Source organism: Anabrus simplex, chromosome 5 (genome assembly GCF_040414725.1).
Source record: "Anabrus simplex isolate iqAnaSimp1 chromosome 5, ASM4041472v1, whole genome shotgun sequence".
NCBI lineage: Eukaryota > Metazoa > Arthropoda > Insecta > Orthoptera > Tettigoniidae > Anabrus > Anabrus simplex.
In genome coordinates, this window is record NC_090269.1 from 330332834 (window position 1) to 330354599 (window position 21766).

The following is a 21766-nucleotide window of genomic DNA, read 5'->3' on the forward strand; positions in this document are numbered from 1 at the left end:
TCTCAACGCACAGTGCTCCCTTATGTGTTATAGTGTTCCATAACTGCATCTGACAGCATCATTTAAACTTCATTTTTACCTGTTTATCTTATTTGTGTTTTTAGCTATATATCAACGCACAGTGCTCCTTAAAGAGACAAAAGAATTATACCAGGAACAAGAAGAAAAAAGTCTGATTGAGGAAGGAGAACGAGATCCGTATAGAGCTCTAAATCCTAGGCGACCCAAATACCTAGTAACATTCCCATGGAAATTTGGGAGAACTGTCCTACAAGAGAAAGATACTTGCCTTCTAGAAGACAAAGTAAGCAATTATGGATTTGCGGTGGACCTTGAACTTTTTACAGTTGAAGAGGTGGTGGCAGTAATTAATAGTTCTAAAGACAATAAACCCTCTGGCCCTGATCTCATTCACAATGAACACCTGAAAAGTGCTCTTCCAGTGCTTAAACAAGCTATCACTTCTATTTTTAATGTATGCCTTCAATCGTTGGAGAAGATCTACGGTCAGAATGATATATAAGGGGAAAGGAAAATCAGATGACCCAAATGCCTATAGAGGTATTGCCCTTGAATGCACCATGTTTAAGACCTTACCAAAGCTCCTGGCTAAACGTCTGATTAAGATAGTTGATGACAGACTTCCAGAGGCACAGTTTGGATTTCGGAGAGGAAGATCAGCAGCACAGGCAATTAAGTGCTTTCTAAATGGTATTGCGGCTGCTCTAGCAGTCTCAAGAGGAAAATCACATGGCATTTTCATAGATTTTTCCAAAGCATTTGACACGTTAAGCAGGAAGATTCTGTTGGAGAAATTAGAACAATTGATAGGGAATAGCAGCTACATAACATGACTCATTATAAACATATTGGCCTCAAATGGCATAGTGATAAATGATGGAATAACAACATCTAATCCTATAGAACAAACCAATGGCGTATTACAGGGTGATCCGTTGAGCCCATTGTTATTTATTATCGCGACTGCTAATGATGTAGAAATTTTTTCAGAAAGAGTAATTCTGTATATGTATGCAGATGATATAGTGTTGGCTTCGAGTTCAGAACAAGAGCTACAAGCAGCTTTTAACCTAATGATGACATGGGCGGAAAAGAATAAGCTTCATTTGAACGAAGAAAAGACAGTTTCTATGACATTTAGGAAGGGTGGAAGCGCCAGGAATGGTCCCCTGCGAAGTATGAACAGCTTCAAATACCTGGGCGTCACATTACAGTTTTCTGGCAAGGATTTTACGCTGCATATTAGGGAAAAAATAAACCCGGCAATAAAAGCTATGAATGACATCCGATTCCCACACAGGCTATCACTAAAGACAGCCCTGGAATTGTTTAATCTGAAGGTAACACCCGTTATAGTTTACGGCCTTGAAATCGTATGGCCTTATTTAAAGAAGAAACACTTAGTGTTAAGAGAAAAAGTTAAGGTGACTTTCTTGAAGAAGATTCTGTGCGTCTCTAAATACACCCTTTCATGTCTGGTTTATGAGTTAACAAGGGAACTGTCTACATAGAGGATCTTTGGCTACAAATGCCTCTTCTGTCCGTACAAGGATATGATCAATTACTGAATGAACTAAAATTTTTAAAAAATAGCATATGGAGAGACTTTCATGCTACTGATGCAATGGTCTATCAAAACTGGATGTGAAAAGAGTATGACCTAGGATTCCTAGACACTAGGTTCGCTGTACATGGCTTTCACTATAAACTGTGTATAATGAAGCGGTTTCATCAGCCTGGTCCGAACTGTGTGTGTGATCATTGTGGAAACTCTTGTGATCGATATCATGCTTTGTACTGTAGGCTTCGGCGAGAATCATGGAAGGAATTTTGTTCAGACAAGCATTAATTTGTATAATTTAATTATTATACTATTGTGACATTGTATTATTGCTTTACACAATTGATCATTGGCTGCAATAAATGTTTTATTAAAGATTTTAGTGCTTCACTAGCAGAAACCAAACAGAATTATTTAAACTTCAAAATTTATTTTTCTATGCATTGTTTTAAACTTATAATTGGCTAATGATGACCATGAATACTGGTCGAAACCGGCACCAATTTTAATTAAATAGGAATGTAAACATTAACAGTATTGAAAGGTGGAACCATTGTATACCTTCTTTTAACTTAATACTGAACTCACTTCAATATGGAACAGTATGAAATTCTTATCTCTTAATAAGTTCTACTGTGTTTCTAATAGTTATATTGAAATTGCAATATCTTTCATCTGCCTAAAGTGAGAACTGTGGCTCGGGCTAACTCATGGCTCATGAGGGCACTAACATCACTGAATGAGGTGGGTGAATCTGTGGACCTTTTTCACTCACCCCCATCTAAAATCAGACATGCCCTAATGACCTCATGAATGTAAGGCTATATCGGTAAATTATGTAAACATTACTAATGTAGTTTAACAATGTCAATTACTTAAGGAGATTCAGTTTTATTTATTTATGGTGTTGTAAATTAGTTTGATTTATTTACGATGTTGTAAATTAGTTTGAACAGGGTTTTTATTTTAGGAAATTAGTGTTATTTATTTAAGGTGTATTTGTTGTATATTATGTTTTATTGAATCACCTTTAATTGTGAAAATAACCTGTTGATGATAAATCTACTCATCTAAATCTTCCATTAGTGAGCACCTACACTCTAATATAAATGTATCCCCAAAATTTAATTTCTTTATGTCCAGTTGTTTAGTCTCGGCGATAACGAATCAGTCAGTCAGTCAGTCAGTCAGTCAGTCAGTCAGTCAGTCAGTCAGTCACGAGATGTTAAATGTAGACATTCTTGATTTCCTTTTTGTTAGTGCTTTAATGCCACATTAACATGTAGAGGTTTACAATGATTTCAGAATGGGAAAGGGCTAGGACTGGAAAGGTAGTGACCATGGCCTTACGGTACAGCTCCTCTAATTACCAAGAGTGAAAATAGGAAACCATGGGAAACCATCTTCAGATCTGTTGACAGTTGGATTCAAACCCACCATCTCCCAGATGCAAGCTATAGCTGAGACAGGCAACGCATACCCAGCAGCATTCAAACAGTTCAGCAAACGTTTGATCTCCCTGGCCACTCACTGGCCTAGCAGGGGGTGATTTATGATGGCAGTGGGCTTTAAAACGGAAGTTCGCGTTCCCCTTCAGAAATCCACACAGCTCTGTTGCCAATGCACTTCTTGTTAAATAGTCGTCAGTCTCTTTTTTCAGCTAAGACAATTCACACTTGCTTTGTTCACTGTTTGAAAGTTTTGGATTATTTCTTTGCTTCGTTAATTAATAAGTGAGTTGCTTTTCACTTCGCTTCATGCAGCAATATGGAGGCCGTGGGAATCATGCCTGGAAATTATCGCATCAGAAAATCCTGAATTAAATCTGCCAGTGCATGCAAACGATCTTCAACTGAGCACCAGTAACAGTGATATTCGACCGAGTAGTACTGGTTCCGTGTCCGCGAGTGATACTCAGCCGGGTAGCAGTGGTTCCGCGCCCGCGAGTGATATTCAGCCGGGTAACAGTCGTTCCGCGGAGAAAAGAAAGGCGACTAAACTTTAAGTAAGCAAAGTCAACGGCTGGTATGTAACGCATACGAATATGTTATGAAGAACAATAAATTTATTGTATTGAATTAGGAGGATACTCTCATTTTTCACCTTTGTAAAGTGAAAACCGTCAATACAGAACTATTCTAATTTCTTATAATGAAGAACAACGTTTGCAAGGGTTATATTTCTAAGACAGCTAAAATGTTGAAACTTAACAGGAAAACTATAAGTAAAATAGTAAAGGGGGAACCTACAACTCCGAAAAGGTGTGGTAATAATAGGGTTATCTTTAATAAAATTGATGATTTTTGTTGTGACTTGGTGAGACGGAAGGTATATACATTCTTTACTAAAGGTAAGTCACCAACCGTACACGAACTGTTAAAACATTTGAAAAATGTGTGTGGCTTGCCTTATGAAAACACTACTCTACGACAGCTGTTGATAAAACTTGGGTTTTGTTTCCATATTCTGAGGAAAAAACAGATTGTAATGGAATCTGCTAGTATAGTAGCTTGGCGATATAAATTAATAGACCGTCTCCAAAAGTTGCATTCCGAGGGGTGCAGAGTTGTCTATCTAGATGAAACTTGGTACGATACTCATGACATCGTGAAGAAAGGGTGGGATGATGGAATTTGTAATTGCATACTGAAAGCACCAACATCGCGAGGCAAGCGTATTATGGTATTGCATGCTGGAGGCAGTAAGGGCTGGATTGAGAATTGCTCAAGTTTTCGAAAACTGGTTTAGGTCTCATCTTCTAGAGAACCTACTACGTGACCGAAAATGTGTAATCGTGATGGACAATGCAAGCTATCATTCGCGGCAGCTGATTAGGTTTCCTTCCATGAACACTAATATTAAGGACAATATTAAGTTTATGGAGTACAATAACATTCCCATGCCAAAACCTGTACCTATCAAGGCAGTTATGTTGCAGGAAATCAAATTAGCCAATATCAGTAAAAGGTACACCGTAGAGGAGATCGCAGCCTCATGTGGACACGGAAGTTTTGCGACTCCCTCCATATCACTGTATTTTAAACCCTACAGAAATGATGTGGTCTCAGCTGAAGGCGTATGTTAAGAAAAATAATGTTACGCCAACTTTGAGTGCTAGTGTGTGTCAACTTTTGCGTGAAGGAGCTGGAACGATCGGTCCTGAGAGATGGTCTGCTTGTGTTCGAAGCACCATTTAGGCAGAAGAGAAGTACATGAAACACGACACGTATAGCAACCAAGATAGATTTGCAATTCACCTAGCAGACAATGACGAGGACGACAAATAGAGGTAAGGTTTAATACTGCATTTGTTTTAAAAGTAGCTAAGTTTGCTGGCTATTTTTTGTCTGAACTGCACACTCCGATATTTATTATTATTATTATTATTATTATTATTATTATTGTTAGGGGCTGCCTGGCCGAGGCGGTAAAGGCGTGCTCGGTTCGCACGGAAGGACGTGGGTTTGAATCCTTGTCAAGAAGTCGTAAAATTCAAGAAACGAGATTTCCTCTTCCGGAGCTGCATATGGCTCTGAGGCTCACTCAGCCTACACCAAAAATGAGTACCAGGTTAATTCCTGGGGGCAAAGGCGGTCGGGCATTGAGCTCACCACTCTAACCCATCACGTGCCGAGGTTAACAATGGTGGAAGCCATTACCTTCCATTCCTCCAAGGGCCTTCATGGCCTGAACGGAGGTGAATTTGCTTTGCTATTATTATTATTATTATTATTATTATTATTATTATTACTATTATTATTATTATTATTATTATTATTATTATTATTATTATTATTATTATTATTATCATCTTAATCTGCTTACCCTCCAGGGTTGGTTTTTTCCTCTGACTCAGCAAGGGATCCTACCTCTACCGCCTCAAGGGGAGTGACCTGGAGCGTGAGACATTGGGTCGGGGGATACAACTGGGGAGAATGACAAGGCGGCCTCACCTGCTATGCTGAACAGGGGCCTTGGAGGGGGATGGGAAGATTGGAAAGGATAGGCAAGGAAGAGGGAAGGAAGCGGCCGTGACCTTAAGTTAGGTACCATCCCGGCATTTGCCTGGAGAAGAAGAAGGAAAACACGGAAAACCACTTCCATGATGACTGAGGTGGGAATCGAACCCACATCTACTCAGTTGACCTCCCGAGGCTGAGTTGACCCCGTTCCAGCCCTCGTACCACTTTTCAAATTTCGTGGCAGAGCCGGGAATTGAACCCGGGCCTCCGGGGTTGGCAGCTAATCGCACTAACCACTAAACCACAGAGGCGGACAATTATTATTATTATTATTATTATTATTATTATTATTATTATTATCCCAGTCCCTAGTTCGTGATTTTACTTTTCCTTTGCCAGGCGAGTTGGCTGTGTGGTTAGGGGCACAGCTGTGAGCTTGCATCGGGGAGATAATGGGTTCAAGCCCCACTGTCAGCAGCTCTGAAGATGGTTCTCCGTTGTTTCCCATTTTCACACCAGGCAAATGCTTGGGAAGTACCTTAATTAAGGCCATGGGCACTTCCTTCCCACTCCTAGGCCTTTCCTACCCCATCGTCGCCATAACACCTATCTGTGTCGGTGCGACATAAAACAAATTGTAAAAAATTGTTGTACTTTTCCTTTCTTTACTGAAAGCGAGACACTGATATTAGCAGCATAAAATTAATATTTTAATAGGCCTACTTTGATATCAATTTAAGTTTATTTTAATAGTCTTTGTCAAGTTTATTTGCCAATTCCTTCTTCCTGTTTTTTCTTTCTTTCTTTCAACATCTGCGACCACCGCATGGGTTAAACACGAAACAAATTATTCTGCGATATTGGTTTGTGCTGTGGTTCATGATCAAGTTCTTATATTTATATTTTGACTTTAGAATAAATTAAATGTTAACATGTTTAAATAATCGACACAAAATATGACAACCTTGCCTTTGACAACACTCACTTGCCTTTTAAACAACACGCACCCCTTGTGTCCAGAGGAAAGGAACCGACCGACAACCCTCATTATCACAGGGCGGGCAGACTGACAACCCTCATTATTACAAGGGTGGGCCAAGTTTTGAGATCAGAAGATACTGCATGGGTATGCGTTGAACATCAGGACTATAACAGGATCTGTATTGTGATAGAAATTTTCCTCAGTATAAATTCCTTCTCATGCCTTGAAAAGTACATTTAAAATGTTTAAGGCTATCACTTACCGCGGCCCTACATAAAAAAATAAAAAAATGTTTAAGACAGTCACTTACTGACATTGTTCTGGTAGCTAGATGAACTTCCAAGTAATGCTTCGGCAGCTGCTAGGATATCCCGATCCTGTTGCACCATCTTTACTTGTTTTGAGTGGAATTTTTACTTTCAGCATTTGTTACACTGCAAAATGGAAGTGAACAGAAACTTTAAATTTCAACTTAATTAGGAGAAAGTTTATATTAGTTCAATGCGTTTTTTATTAGTCACTTGAGAGCACATAGTAGCTAAGGAACATATTAAAATCCATTTACACATCAACAATGTGAACATTTATGATCTTCCCTTATACAGATGCAGTCGCATCAGGGTATTACATATTTACATCACTCCTCTTCCATCATCATGTTCTAGTCCAGGTCCTGTTGCCTCACCCTATTCTGAATCCTGCCATCAAGAGAAACCTGGGTCTTACCTTCCTTTTCATTTGTAACATCATACCTTGATTTGCATTTCTTGTTTATTCATCTAATTAATATGACTAAATTATCTCAATAAACAATCAATTTTTAATGTAGAATACATCTATAATTTTGGAACTGTACTTGGACTGGTGAGCACAACAAAAGCATGAAAGTTTTGAAGTTAAAAACTTAACAACATCTCACTGGAAAGAGGAAGGACGTACCAAGCAGAATCTGACCTTGGTAGGATATCACTGGGTCATAGTGTAACCATCTTGAGAGAGGTACTGAGTCATCCATTTATCTTGGAACCGGAATGGCAGCTGGGAGTGACTAAATCGACAGCTGCGTGGGAAGAAGAGGAGCCTATGGGAGAACTATCAATTCTGGCTTTGTCTTGCAATGAAGTTTATTTTGTGTTTCAGTGAAAGCAACACCTGTGTGCACAGTGAAGTGAGGATAAATGGAAAGTAATAATCTATACCACATGGGAGTATTTATTTACAATTCGTACATCGGTACAGAATTCAACAAGTGTTTGACGATACAGTTACCGTATCAGCAACAATATATGGCTCCTGTGATTTCCTGATTTAACAGCCTGTGATTATTAGCTCTGGGGATCAATAAAAGGTCAAGTTTATGAAAACAAATCGCACACTTTAGACGAACTGGAGAATACCACTATCAATATCAATAACTTCAACAAGGATGGGAAGGATACCATTTGATAAGAGATTAATTTGATTCCTCAAAGTGAACTAAGAAGAGTTTCATAAGAAGACACCAGAAATATTTCTAAAATGAAGGCAGGCAGTTCCGGCATCTCCTTTAGTGACAGGTGAGTAATGTACTTTTACAGCGCATTAGAATTTATCAGGCCGTCACTCTAACTAGCTCTCGTATTGCCCAGCCGGCAGGAAGCGATAGCTTACCCATCTCAGCCTTGTCTCAGCTGTGGTTCTGCATTAATTGGATGACCCTGTACTAGAACTGCAGTGCTGTATGACTAACAATTAGCATAGCTCTGGACTCCAGTGTGGTAGCACGTAGCATGAGATGTCATTTGATTTGCCACAGTGAGTTCTATCAGTATAGGCCTGTGCCACAAAAAAATTAATTAAAAGTGAAAAAAAAAAAAGTAATAATCAAACACTGAGTGTTTGAGAAAACTGTGGTGCAAAGAAGTGCTAAGAATTTCCTTCTTTCACAAAATGTAGCAAGATATGGACAAAAAAAAAATGGCTTCAAAATGTTTGAAAATGCATTCATGAGGATAGGGCAGTTTTTCAGAACTCCAAAAGATTAAAAAAAAAAAAAAAATACTGAAAGCCTTATCAGGATGTCTCAAGGATAAGGCAACCAAGATAGGGCGAGTTGGCGGTTAGAGGCGCGCGGCTGTGAGCTTGCATCCGGGAGACAGTGAGTTTGAATCCCACTGTCGGCAGCCCTGAAGATGGTTTTCCGTGGTTTCCCATTTTCACACCAGGCAAATGCTGGGGCTGTACCTTAATTAAGGCCACGGCCGCTTCCTTCCAACTCCTAGGCCTTTCCTATCCCATCGTCGCCATAAGACCTATCTGTGTTGGTGCGATGTAAAGCCACTAGCAAAACAAAAAAAAAGCAACCAAGCATTGTGATGAAAGTTGCGCCCCTGGAGTCCAGCAAAATACATTTAAGACTACTTGATTCCTGGCTGGGTCATGGGATTTTTATCATGAATGGTTAATTCCCTGTACACAGCATGTTGTCTGTCTTTAGAGGATCAGCCTTACAAGGGCTTTATAAGGCTAGTAATTGTCACATAAACTTACTATTATTATCTCCCTCCCTAAAAACACGTTTTCTTAATTCCTTACATTTAAATCATTTAAGAGAGGACTAGGTAATCAATCAGCAGGGAATCTGCCATCTGGACAACAGCTCTAAATGCAGATCTGTGGTAAATGACAACATTTGACTGAACATATCTATTTCCAGAGCTTTTATTACTTTCATCTTTTTACCAGCCAATTCTATCTCTGCCACAGAAAAGTTTGTTTCAACTTTTTCTGTTGGCTAAATTTCCTTTGTGTCATTACTTCATGCTCTTCCTACTGTAAGTATTGAAAATATTCCTCCCATCTGCTTTTTATTCTGCTGAGGTTGTCAATATAACTCTATCTAATGTCGATACTAACTTTTTCCATTCTTTTACAATTCTATAATAGCTTCTTCCTACTGTTAAGAATATCTCTTTTTTCTCGGGTACCGTAAACCATTTCTAACTTTACTTCAGCAATTCATCATCATCATCATCATCATCATCATCAGCCAATACTATCATTACCGAATGTGACCTCTTTAAGTCTTTAGCAGAACTCTCCAGGTGGAATGGCTTTGAGCAGTTCTCTGCCAGGTAGCACCACCTATTCTCTTGATGTCTTTGTCCCATCTGTCTGGCACTCTTCCTCTAGGCCTCTGATGATCTCTTGGACTCCATTCTAACACTTGCTTCGTCGATCTGTCATCTTCCCTTCGAGCAATATGTCCAGCCCATTGCCATTTAAGGTGGTTATTCTCTCAATAATGTCATTAAATTTAGTGACTGATCTGATGTCATCTGGTCTCTTCTTATGTTTCCTTGTAAAACCCAGCATTGACCTCTCCGCGCCTCTCTGTGCTGTCCTAAGTTTCCCTTTCATAAATTCGTTCAGTGTCCAGGTCTCACAGCCATAAGTCAGCACAGGTAGAATGCACTGATCATAAACTATTTTCTTCAGATTTACTGGCATATTTGATCTGAAGACAGTTGAGTTTCTTCCATACGCCTGCCATCCTAGCTTAATGGGTCAAAAAATTTCATATTCATCAACTGGCCCAGAGAGATATATTCATTGACCTTCTCTAACGGCGTGTTGTTGATGTTCATATTTCCTGCTGTGACCCACTTCTTGGACATGACTTTTGTTTTGGAAAGGTTCATCTTCAAGCCAACTGACTCACATTCCATGGCAAGACCAGTAACTAATGTCTGGAGTTCATCATTGTCGTTTGCCAGTAATGCAATGTCATCAGCAAGTCTCGAAGTTGTTAAGCCTTCTGCCATTACTTTGTTATAATTTTTGGTTCATGGTACCGCCTCCTATTTATACAACTCTGTTCAATGCTGTTTTCCACTATCTCTATCATTCTTTATGTATGTCCTGCAATATTAAAATTCAAGTTTTGTTTGCCAATATTAGCAAAAATATTCTAACAAAATTATTTAATATTCACCTCTTATTAAACACAGTATAAATGCTTAATCATTCAAGACTTCCCAGAAAAATCAACAACAACAAAAAAGTTTGATATGTACAGGTACATTAACTTTCTTGATATATGTCCTTCAGCAGTCAAGGATGAGAGTAGGTTTCTAGAAATGCTTTTGCACTTTTGTTATGTCAAGAACAAAAGGTGAAATTCTTTATGTTTCGCAGAGAAATTTAATCCGTGTCTTCAGAAGAAAATCTCGATGGCTCATGAGGTTTGAATTTAAGAATGCTTTGTGATGATGATGATGATATGATGATGATGCTTGTTGTTTAAAGGGGCCTAACATCTAAGATCATCGACCCCTAATGGTACGAGATGGACAACATGAGATGGTAAGTAAAATATTAAAATGTATCCACTGACTAGAGTTGAAAATAAATGGTGATGAAAAATGATTATGAGATTAAAACAATCAGTGGATGTAATTTGCAATGCCTTATTTTCTAATAAAATAGAAAATAGAGGTCATAATGGAATAAGGTATTGCCTAAACATTCAGATATATACATACATAGAATTCAAATTATGAGTTAAAATAACACATTAAAATACGCAACACGAACTAAAATAGAGTCAAAGGGATAAAAGCGCAGTCGACAGAAATATATACTTAGGATCTTTGTCAGGCTTGAGGACAGGAATGACTATGCCCTCTCGCCACTGAGACGGAAAATCACCCCCTATCCAAATCTGGCTGAACACACGTAGGAGATATAGTACTTTCCTCACTAAAGTGTTTCAACATCTGGTTATGGATACTGTCTGGTCTAGGAGACGTGTCCTTGCAAAGCGCTAAGGCGCTGCGGAGTTCCCACTCCATAAAGGACACGTTGTAGTCCTCTGGAGCTTGAGTGGCAAAACTAAGGTGATGATGTTCTGCCTCCCGCTTCAGAGTGAGGAAATCACGAGGTAATTCCCGGAGCCAGATACACCATGAAATTACTAGGTAGATGGTTAGCAATCGAGAGTGGTTCAGTGACGACACTGCCTGCAATGGTAATTACTGGTACAGAAGATGATCCTTGGATACTCGAAATACGTCAAAGTTTAGTCCACACTTGAGATGATGGAGTATGTGACGTCATAGAAGGCGAAGGCAAAGGGGAAATGAGAAAAGTCATCAATTACAGTGAGAATGTAGTGATTTCAAGTCTTAGTAGGCAACGGTGCCTTAAAGTCCAGATTTAAATGTTGAAAAGAGACTGTAGCCTTGATAAGAGAGCCTTGATGTCTAAAAACCGAGGCTTTACAGGTCAGCGCATGTCCTGCATGCAGATGTAACACACTGGAGATCTTCTATTGAAAAGGGAAGATTATTAATCCGTATCCAATGACCCTTTCTTATGACGCCTAGGTGATAAAGAGATTGATGAAGATACAGTAGCGTTTCATAAATCTGTATTGTGATTGATGGAACCAACTTTCGAGAGGGCGTCAGCAGCTTGGTTATGGTTGCCTGGTCAAAATACAATAAGGGGATAATTTCAAATGCCAGAGCATTATCTTGTTGTTCTTTATTTTCCCGGAATGTTTTGAATCAAACACGAAAGTTACGAAGCGCTGGTCTGTGATAAGGTGGAAATGATGGCCAATGCGGAAGTGCCTCCATTTACAAATGGTTTCCGCAATAGCATAGGCTCCCTTTTCGATCGGTGAATGGTGGTACTCAGAAACTGAGTGTGTGCGAGAGAAAAATGCAAAAGGGCGTTTATTTTTGGAGAGGGTAACAGCAATAGTAGAATCGGATGCATCAGTCTCGATTGTAAAGGGGCATTGTTGTCTATGCTACCAAGCGTGGCATTTTCTACAGCAGATTTGATATCTTCAAAAGCTTTAATAGCAATGGCAGTAAGCCCTGGCACAGAGATTGAATTTTTGCCAAGGAGTTAGACACAAAGGGCAAGTAATGTGAGAACATGCCAAGCGCTCTCCTAAGAGATTGGTGGCCACATGGAATAGGATAGTCTCTGAGTGGTTTCAATCGATCAGGATCATGCCTAATAGTCTTGTTACTGATTATATTTCCAAAGAGTCTGAAGTTTAATCATCACAGTTACCTCACACAAAAGAGCTACTATTGTAATCTCTGGACACGGTATTGTGATGAAAATGAGTTAATTAAATAACCTTCACAAACCTTATTGCTGTCAAAGGTTTTCCTCAGCTACTCTGATTTTCGACAACTATCATTAGTCTCTCCATGTGGTACCATCATTTATATATAAAGTTTTAACCTACCTTCACATAATGAATTAACTACAATAATCTGAACAATGCCAAAACTACCTAGATCTACCTCAAAGACAGCTGCTGATATCTGTCTTACTGCAATAACTTTTTTCTTTTACAATTTGCTTTACGTCGCACTGACACAGATAAGTCTTATGGTGACGATGGGACAGGAAAGGGCTAGAAATTGGAAGGAAGCGGCTGTGGCCTTAATTAAGGTTCAGCCTAGCATTTTCCTGGTGTGAAAATGGGAAACCACAGAAAACCATCTTCAGGGCTGCTGACAGCGAGGTTTGAACTCATTATCTCCCGAATACTGGATACTGAATGGAAAATTCTAAATTCCCATGGAGGGAATTGGATATTTTTCACTAATAGAGTATGTCAAAAATGTCAAAAACATATCAGATGTAAGACTTTTAGAATTTTCCATTCGGAATTGCTACGCGGGCAATAATTCCATGTGGAGATTTATCTCCCGTATGCAGTTATCAGACTGTGCCTCTTATAAGGGCTTCTGATAAGTTCACCTGCATACACCCCAGCGTCAGTGGGTAGGGTCTGACACATCCCACTCTGAGGAGTCTAGTGTCAGACCTAAGACAAAACGCTGGTTAATAGAGCAAACGCCTGAAAAGCCTTACATCTGATATGTTTTTGACATTTTTGACATGCTCTATTGGTGAAAAATATCCAATTCCCTCCATGGGAATTTAGAATTTTCCATTCGGAATTGCTAGGTGGGCAATAATTCCATGTGAAGATTTATCTCCGGTATGCAGTTATCAGACTGTGCCTCTTATAAGGGCTTCTGATAAGTTCACCTGCATACACAGCAGCGTCAGTGGGTAGGGTCTGACGCATCCCACTCTGAGGAGTCTAGTGTCAGACCTAAGACGAAATGCTGGTTAATAGAGCAAACGCCTGAAAAGCCTTACATCTGATATGTTTTTGACATTTTGTACTGGATACTGGTCACACTTAAGCGACTGCAGCTACCGAGCTCGGTGTAAATTTATTTAATGATTAGAGAGAACACAAGATGTAAGCAAACAGAATACAAAGGAACTAAGCTTTTCTTCAAGATGTGATCAACTTATCCCTGGAAAATGAATCACCTCTCCAGTGCTCACAACTAATGAGTGTGAAGTTGTAACCATGAGACGCTCAACAAAGTCTGGTTTAGCTTCCGACTTTTGTCTTTCCTATCCGACCTCCCTTTGACAACTTTCATTCCCTAAACGCTTATGTGTGTCAACTGCAATAGAGTGCATGCTCCAAAATCCAAGGACTGCCCCACTTTCAGGAAAAAAAAAAAAAAAAAAAAAAAATCCATGAGATCAAAACGCTGGATAAACTATTCTATCCAGATGTCCGGAAGAAGTTTAACTCTATGGCTGCTCTGGAGTCCTCCGTCTCCTTTGCTGAAAAGGTCGCGCAAGTATGGATCTCGTCAGAAAGTTTTGCACCCGCAGCAAGCACTTCCAGAACTGAAACATCGATTACTAGCCACCAACAATCAATAGGTACGCACAGAAGTGATGGTTCCAAGAAGGTACCCACACCTGTGAAACCATCTAGTGCCTTATTGCCAACGTTGTCTCGGAAGGCTTCTTTCCAGGTACGTTCGGCCGGGAAGTCCTCCCCTACCAAGGTGGAGGTTGGGGGGGCAGGGATGACATCCCCAACCAGGGCTCCTACCAAAGCCCAGACAAAGAAGGAGGAGAAGGGGAAGCTACAGCTCTCCCCTAAAATGTTGGAGACGAAGCCTTCTCCAAACTGATCGGGGGGTCACAGGATCCTTGAAGACGGACAAACCATCTCCCGACTTTCCTTCAAAGAATAAGGAAAAGGCCCTGATGTCCTCTCGATTAATCCCTTCCTAGGGAAGATAGCAGGAAGAAGGCCCAACATTCCAAATCGGAGTCATTTATTATTTGTTACAAGCTGCTTTACACTGCACCGACACAGATAGGTCTTATGGTGAGGAAGGGATGGGAAAGGGCTAGGAGTAAGAAGGTAGTGGCCATGGCCTTATTTAAGGCACAGCCCCAGCATTTGCCTGGTGTGAAAATGGGAAACCATGGGAAACCATGGAAAACCATCTTCAGGGCTGCCGATAGTGGGGTTCAAACCCACTATCTCCTGAATACTGGCCGCAATTAAGCGACTGCAGCTATCGAGCTCAGTAATCGGAGAGTTTGCCATCCACGGAGTGCTCAGTCTCAGCGTTTCCCTCATCTGGGGAGACAATGGAGACTGAACTACTCATTATCATCGATGGTGATGTTGACACAAGGGACAGTGGACACCAACATTGATGGTAGAAATTAGACAGTAGTAGGCAGAAAGAAGGACAAGCAATTATCCTAACCTTGTTTCAGTACCCATCCACATAATGGCACTATTGCAGTGGATCACCAACTGAGTTACGTCAACTGACATCCATCTCTGCAGCCTCTATAGTGTATCTACAGGAATCTCATTTGAGACCTGGATATGACATAACTATGAGGGGATATTGTTTTTATTCCAAAGACAAAGTAGAGCCCTGTGGATGGTGGGGTAACTCTAACATTTTCAGTGACAAAGTGCTACTTTGTATTCAACTGCACGCAGTTGCAATTTGCACTCATTGCCAGTAATGACAGTGATGTGCAACGTGTACTTTCCACCAGATTATGATCTTCAGATGCCTGAACTCCAAAGCTTTGATTGCTCAGTTACCTCCCCCTCTTCTATTGCTGGAGACGTGAACACCCACAACACCCTCTGGGGCTCTCCGTCTTTCTGCCCTAGGGGGAGGATTCTTAAGTGACTGATCAACCGGTTTGATTTTGTATGCTTAACACAGGGCAACCAACACATTTCAGCAGCACACATGGCACATTCTCATATGTCACCTTGTGCAGCCATCTGCTAGTTCCCCTGTTTTGATGGCAGGTACAAGATGACCGCTGTGATAGTGACCACTTCTCGATACTTCTCATGCTCTTGAATCAAGACAGTCCAAAGTACTTAAGTGCCGGTTACTTCAACGGGCAAATTGGCCACAATTTTCAAAACGGGCAGTGATGGCCGATGATATGCTGGAATCTGTTGATGACCACATTCCTTCTATTATAACTGGAATTCTAGCTGCTACAGAGGAATCAATTCCCTCCTCGTCCAGTATTCCTCACCAGAAACAGGTCCCATGGTGGACCGATGAAATTACAGCAATTATTACAAGTAAAAATTTCATCTTGGTCTATGGTGAAATTATTATATATAACAAACTCCAACTTGTACATTTCAGAAATTCCACCTATCCACCACTTTAAAATCTTACAATTTTTCTTAGATCAAAATAAGATATTTAAAAATTAGACTGTACGTTTCGATTTTTATAGAAAACATCTTCAGCTGTGATCTTGAATGACAGTTAAAATATGCACAAACACACAACTGATGATGATGATGATGATGATGATGCTTGTTGTTTAAAGGGGCCTAACATCTAGGTCATTGGCCCCTAATGGTACGAAATGAGACGAAATGAAAGGACAAATTAAAAGCACAAAAACATCCACTGATCACAATTCAAAATGGATGGACGGACAGACGGATATGAATTTAAAACGATCAGTGGAACCAACCCACAGTGCCTCACATGCACAGAAGCTGGCGCAGAACAAGACCAAGGGACTGCTTCTATAGCACAATACTGAATCGATATTTGTAGTCGAAAGGGGTCCAAAATCCAAGTCAGTGGCCCCTCACAATGGTACTTATCGCTAGGAAAGTAAAACCATGGTATATGTCATGTTGTGGTACTAATCAAGAGTAGCGTAGACTCGCGGTATTCCACAAATTATGGTACTGCTCACAGGTAATGAAATTTGCACATGTATTACAGACCTACGGTGCTTTGCACATTGCGGCGCCATTTACAGGCAACGCAAACCTACGGTGTTCATCACATAAGTGTACTAACCACAGGGACTCGTACTATCCCGTGGTGTTCCTCATATAGTGCGTACTAATCATAGGTAAGCCAGAACCATGGGTTCCCTCATCCCATGGTGTCGCTTATATAGTGCTGCTAATCACGGGTACTGTAAAAACCGTTGCGCTCTCGTCTGCTACAAATCACAAACCTATTTGGTACTCAACATAGTGGTACTACGCGCAAGTAAATGCGACCTATGGTGTTCACCGCGCGGTGGTACTAATCACAAGTAGTTTCATGGTTCTAATTTGATCATCCCTTGGTTGCCCCTTTTAGTCGCCTCTTACGATAGGGGGTAAAACAGACAATTAACCACTCATTTTGATCTAAGAAAAATAAGATTTTAAAAAGGTGGAAAGGTGGAACTACTCAAACGTACAAGTTGGAAATTACAGCAGCCATACGTGATCACCAACAGCTTTTAAGCATTATCAACGGAATCCTACAAAGGCCAATCATATAATATTCTAGCATCTGCGCACTAAAGCCAATTATTTTATTCAAGAAAGTAAGAAAGCTACATGGGAAAAGTACGTGTCTTCCATGACAGCACATACTCCGTCATCAGAAGTGTGGACAAAACTCCGCTATATTGTAGGAGAGCAGAACTTGCCCTCAGTCCTCCATTAATCAAGATGGAGTTAAGATTTCTTCAATCAATGCAGATCACATCGCGCCACATTTTGCAGATACGTCCAGCTCTGGGAGATACAACCCTGCATTTCTGCCTATCAAGAATGAAGGAGAGGCACACCATTTCTCCTTCACCTCTAGTACTTTGCATTCCTACAACGTGCCTTTCACAGAATGGAAATTGGGGAGTGCACTAGCACTGTACAGGGACACAGCTCCTGGACCGGACAAAATCCACAATCAAATGCTGAAGCATTTGGGCGACCGATGTCTCAATGATATCCTCACTTTACTCAACAAAATATGGAGGAAGGGAGTGTTTCCATCTCAAGGGCATGAGGAAATTGTAATAACATTTCACAAGCCAGGTAAAGATCCAAAACTGCTGGATGGTTATAGGCCTATATGTCTTATACAAATGGCCTGTGTAGGCTATTTGAAAGCTATTAGAGATGGTGACCAACGACTTGTATGGGTCATGGAAGAGGGAGGACTTTTGACTAACTACCCATGTAGTTTTCGCTCTCATCGGTCTGCCTTCGACCATGGAAAATTCTAAATTCCCATGGAGGGAATTAGATATTTTTCACCAATAGAGCCAATTTGGTCAGACTGGAGAGAGCCATTCAGGAGGCCTTTCTCCGGAAGGAATACCTAATCGCCATGTTTTTAGACCCAAAGAAAGCTTATGACAGTCAGTATCTGGCAATATGGGATTTTTTTCTATTTGCTTTACATCACACCGACACAGATAGGTCTTATGGCAACCATGGGACAGGAACAGCCTAGGAATGGGAAGGAAGCGGCCGTGGCATTTGTCTGGTGTGAAAATGGGAAACCACGGAAGACCATCTTCGGGGCTGCCAACAGTGGGATTTGAGCCCACTATCTCCTGGATGCGAGCTCACAGCTGCGCGCCCCTAACCGCACGGTCAACTCGCCCTTTGCAATATGGGATTATCTGCGAATTACACCAGTGGGGATTTTGGGGAAATCTGCCAATGTTTAATGAGAACTTCATGTCCCTCCAGCTCTTTCAAGCCTGAGTAGGAAATGCATTTTCTCAATATTATGTTCAAGAAAATGGAGTACCACAGAGATCGGTACGAAGTGTCATGCTGTTCGCAATCGCCTTCAACTTTAAGTTTGTTCTTTTTTTTTTTTTGCCAGGGGCTTTACGTCGCACCGACACAGATAGGTCTTATGGCGACGATGGGATAGGAAAGGCCTAGGAGTTGGAAGGAATCGGCCGTGGCCTTAATTAAGGTACAGCCCCAGCATTTGCCTGGTGTGAAAATGGGAAACCACGGAAAACCATCTTCAGGGCTGCCGATAGTGGGATTCGAACCTACTATCTCCCGGATGCAAGCTCACAGCCGCGCGCCTCTACGCGCACGGCCAACTCGCCCGGTAAGTTTGTTCTTACGACAGTAAATAAACATACAATTGTGTTATTTGTTGAGTACATCAGTAATTTTGCCTCATTTTTATAGAAATAAATGGATTTTTCTACTTGCATTATTTTGAAATAAAAAAGGGATGATTTAGGGAAAGGTTGGGGTTGCACAGCTTTCTTTTGCTGGTATCCTCATTCTTCAAAAGGTTTGGTCTCTTCATTTTTCTCCGCTTATTAGTGTGGAAAGATGGTTGCCCAATTCTATGCTACTTCCTTTTAAAACAATAATTGCCACTACATACTACTGTATGAGAGAAGAATGTTGATATTTTGTCCCAAAAAAATAGTTCTTTAACAAGCCAAGGAAACTAATCACACAGGTCTCACTCTCACGTATTTAAGAATTCTCAGATGCCAACTGACTCCATCATCATATCACAACCTTGAACATCAAAGTTAAACTACCCAACAAATCTAACCTAAAATTATATATTAATTTCTTCTTGTATGAATTCTACTCTAATATTTCCTTAATACATACCGATGTCCATTAAATAGAGATACTAGCAGTAAAATAGCACAGAATTAAACTGATTTCCCTCTTCTAGTTAAGTATAATTTGATCTTTTATTTTCACATTTACTTGCAAACAGAACTCATCAGATATTTGACAATATTGCCTACACACAAATGCTCATCAATTAGGGAGGTTCCCTTTCCCTTAGCATGCATGAGATGAGACGAGATAAAGGTAAGTAAACTCGTGTCCTCATACTAAGGTGGTGCAGCTCTTTTCAGGCATAACCGCAATGGAGATGAGCTGCATGTACCATTTTAATCACTTAGGCCTACCAGCCCTCCTGCCATTCGTAAATCTCTGGCACTACTGGGAATTGAACCCGGACCTCCGCTGCAGAGGCGGGCAATGACACGAGATGAGATGAATGTAAAATAGTCAAGATCGACAACACAAAAGAGAGAAGGGGAGAGAGAGAGAGAGAGAGAGAGAGATAGAATATGGAAATCTTCTACGGTATGTCATAGATAGGCTAGAAAGCATCACAAGTAATACATATAAAGCTCATAAACCATATAAATAAATAAATAAATAAAAATTCAGATAATACAAGATGTTAATTAATTAGAAAATAATGGTAACAGGGACCAAGAACAAAAATTAATTTAATTTGAAATGACAAGAAGAGCATTAAGTAAAGCTTTCTAAGATTGGGATATGTTTTTTAATCTATAGTTATTAAAAACTCTTAAAATAACTCTACTCACTCAACTGTGAAGTCCCCACTCATGCATACAATATAAACAACTTTGTTTCTCTTTAGAACAAAGATTCATGTTTGATTAACCCCAATCATTCCTTCTCAAAAATAACAACTTAGATCGTTAGACTTCATGTATAACACACTAATAATGCGCTACAGTGTTTATCGTCTACAGACAATGACACTTTTCAACCACTGACAGTAGTGACAAATCTCTAATTTTTGACAAAATAATACACAAATCATGGATTCACAGAAGCAAGATAATTCACTTTTATGCGGAGCCAATATGTAACTTCAGTGTCACCAACCTGAGCAAACAAAATGCTTTCGTGACAGATCTACGCAGGACGAAATCTCAAATGGTCTCTGCCTTGAATTCTAAATATTAAGAGTTCTATAGCATAACTGCATTCTATGTGCGCAATATAAGCATATAATTAATATTAACAGTCTGATAGATACAACCACAGTAAATTAACCAATTAATTTCACAATCTGACTTGGCTTAACGCTCGTTTCGCCAAATACCACACTGACACTGTATTTCCTTATCACTCTTTTCTAACATCACATTGTTGACAAACCTAACAAAAAGAGGCTGCAAACATTGATAAAGATGTGCGGAAAGGTTGTAGCATATTCGAAACAGCTGATTAAGGTTTCATTGACTGAAGGTGGTTTTGTTAGGTTGTTCTCAAGAAATCTACTCAAAGGTTTATTCTACTATCTGCTACGTTTACTAAAGAACAACGGGAACTGTCCAGCGTTGCCAGCACTAAGGAATATTGACAGTTTCTACCAAGATGCAAAATTACAGTGGGGTCGGGGGCGGGATTTCCTCACCGATGATTTTATTTTTATTCCAAAAATACCCCTCCACTAAAACTGTTTCTTTATACAGCGACAAGAACAAATCAGATGCTACCGGTACTGAAAATAATGTATTTTACTACCAAAGTACATTTCCAAGAAAATAATAGCAATAATACAGGGTTTATACAAACAATAGAATGGCAATATGGCAGTCATACCGTAGAAAGCAAAAGCAAAGCAAAGTCACCTCCCTACAGGCCATGAAAGCCCTTGGAGGGGTGGAAGGTAAAGGCTTCCACCATTGTTAATCTCGGCACGTGATGGGGTAGAGTGGTTAGTTCTACGACCGGCCGCCTTTGCCCCCAGGAATTAACCTGGTACTCATTTTTGGTGTAGGCAGAGTGAACCTCAGGGCCATATGCACCTCCGGAAGTGGAAATCTCGTTTCTTAAATTTTTTTACGACTTCCTGACGGGGATTCGAACGCACGTCCTTCCGGGCGAACCGAGCACACCTTTACCGCCTCGGCCAGCTATGCTCAATGTGACAACTTCGCTCTAGCATTGTTAAAATTACAACTGCAACCAATAATGGACCTCATGTGTATTGGGGTGGTAAAATACATCCTCGATATACCCTGCCTGTCGTAAAAGGCGACTAAAAGGGGGACCAGGGACTCTGGAGCGTGAGTTGGCGACTATGGTTCCCCTAGGTGAGTCTGGCATTGCTTCCATTTACTTGTGTTAGGTTCCTCACTTCCATCTTTCCTATTTGACCTCCCTTAGTTAACTCTTGTTCTGCTTCGAGCCCGGTTGTGTTAGGTTTCCGAGGCCTAGGAACTCTCTCATTTTCCCGCCCTACCTGGCCATTTTCCCTCCGGTTG

The 21766-nt window shown here is 40.3% G+C and overlaps 1 protein-coding gene across 4 annotated transcripts in view; it reads right to left on the reverse strand.

Moving 5' to 3' along the window:
* Window positions 1-20622, reverse strand: part of LOC136874066 (steroidogenic acute regulatory protein-like) — a 158812-nt gene extending 138190 nt beyond the window's left edge. For 2 of the 4 annotated variants that reach the window (XM_067147587.2, XM_067147585.2), the window contains exons 1-2: window positions 20072-20361; window positions 6837-6960 (exon numbers count right to left, since the gene is read on the reverse strand). In XM_067147587.2, coding sequence (XP_067003688.2) covers window positions 6837-6915 — 79 coding nt within the window. In that variant the 5' untranslated portion in view covers window positions 6916-6960; window positions 20072-20361. The other 2 variants (XM_067147586.2, XM_067147588.2) reach the window with 2 other exon arrangements.
* Between the last annotated feature and the right edge of the window lie 1144 nt (window positions 20623-21766).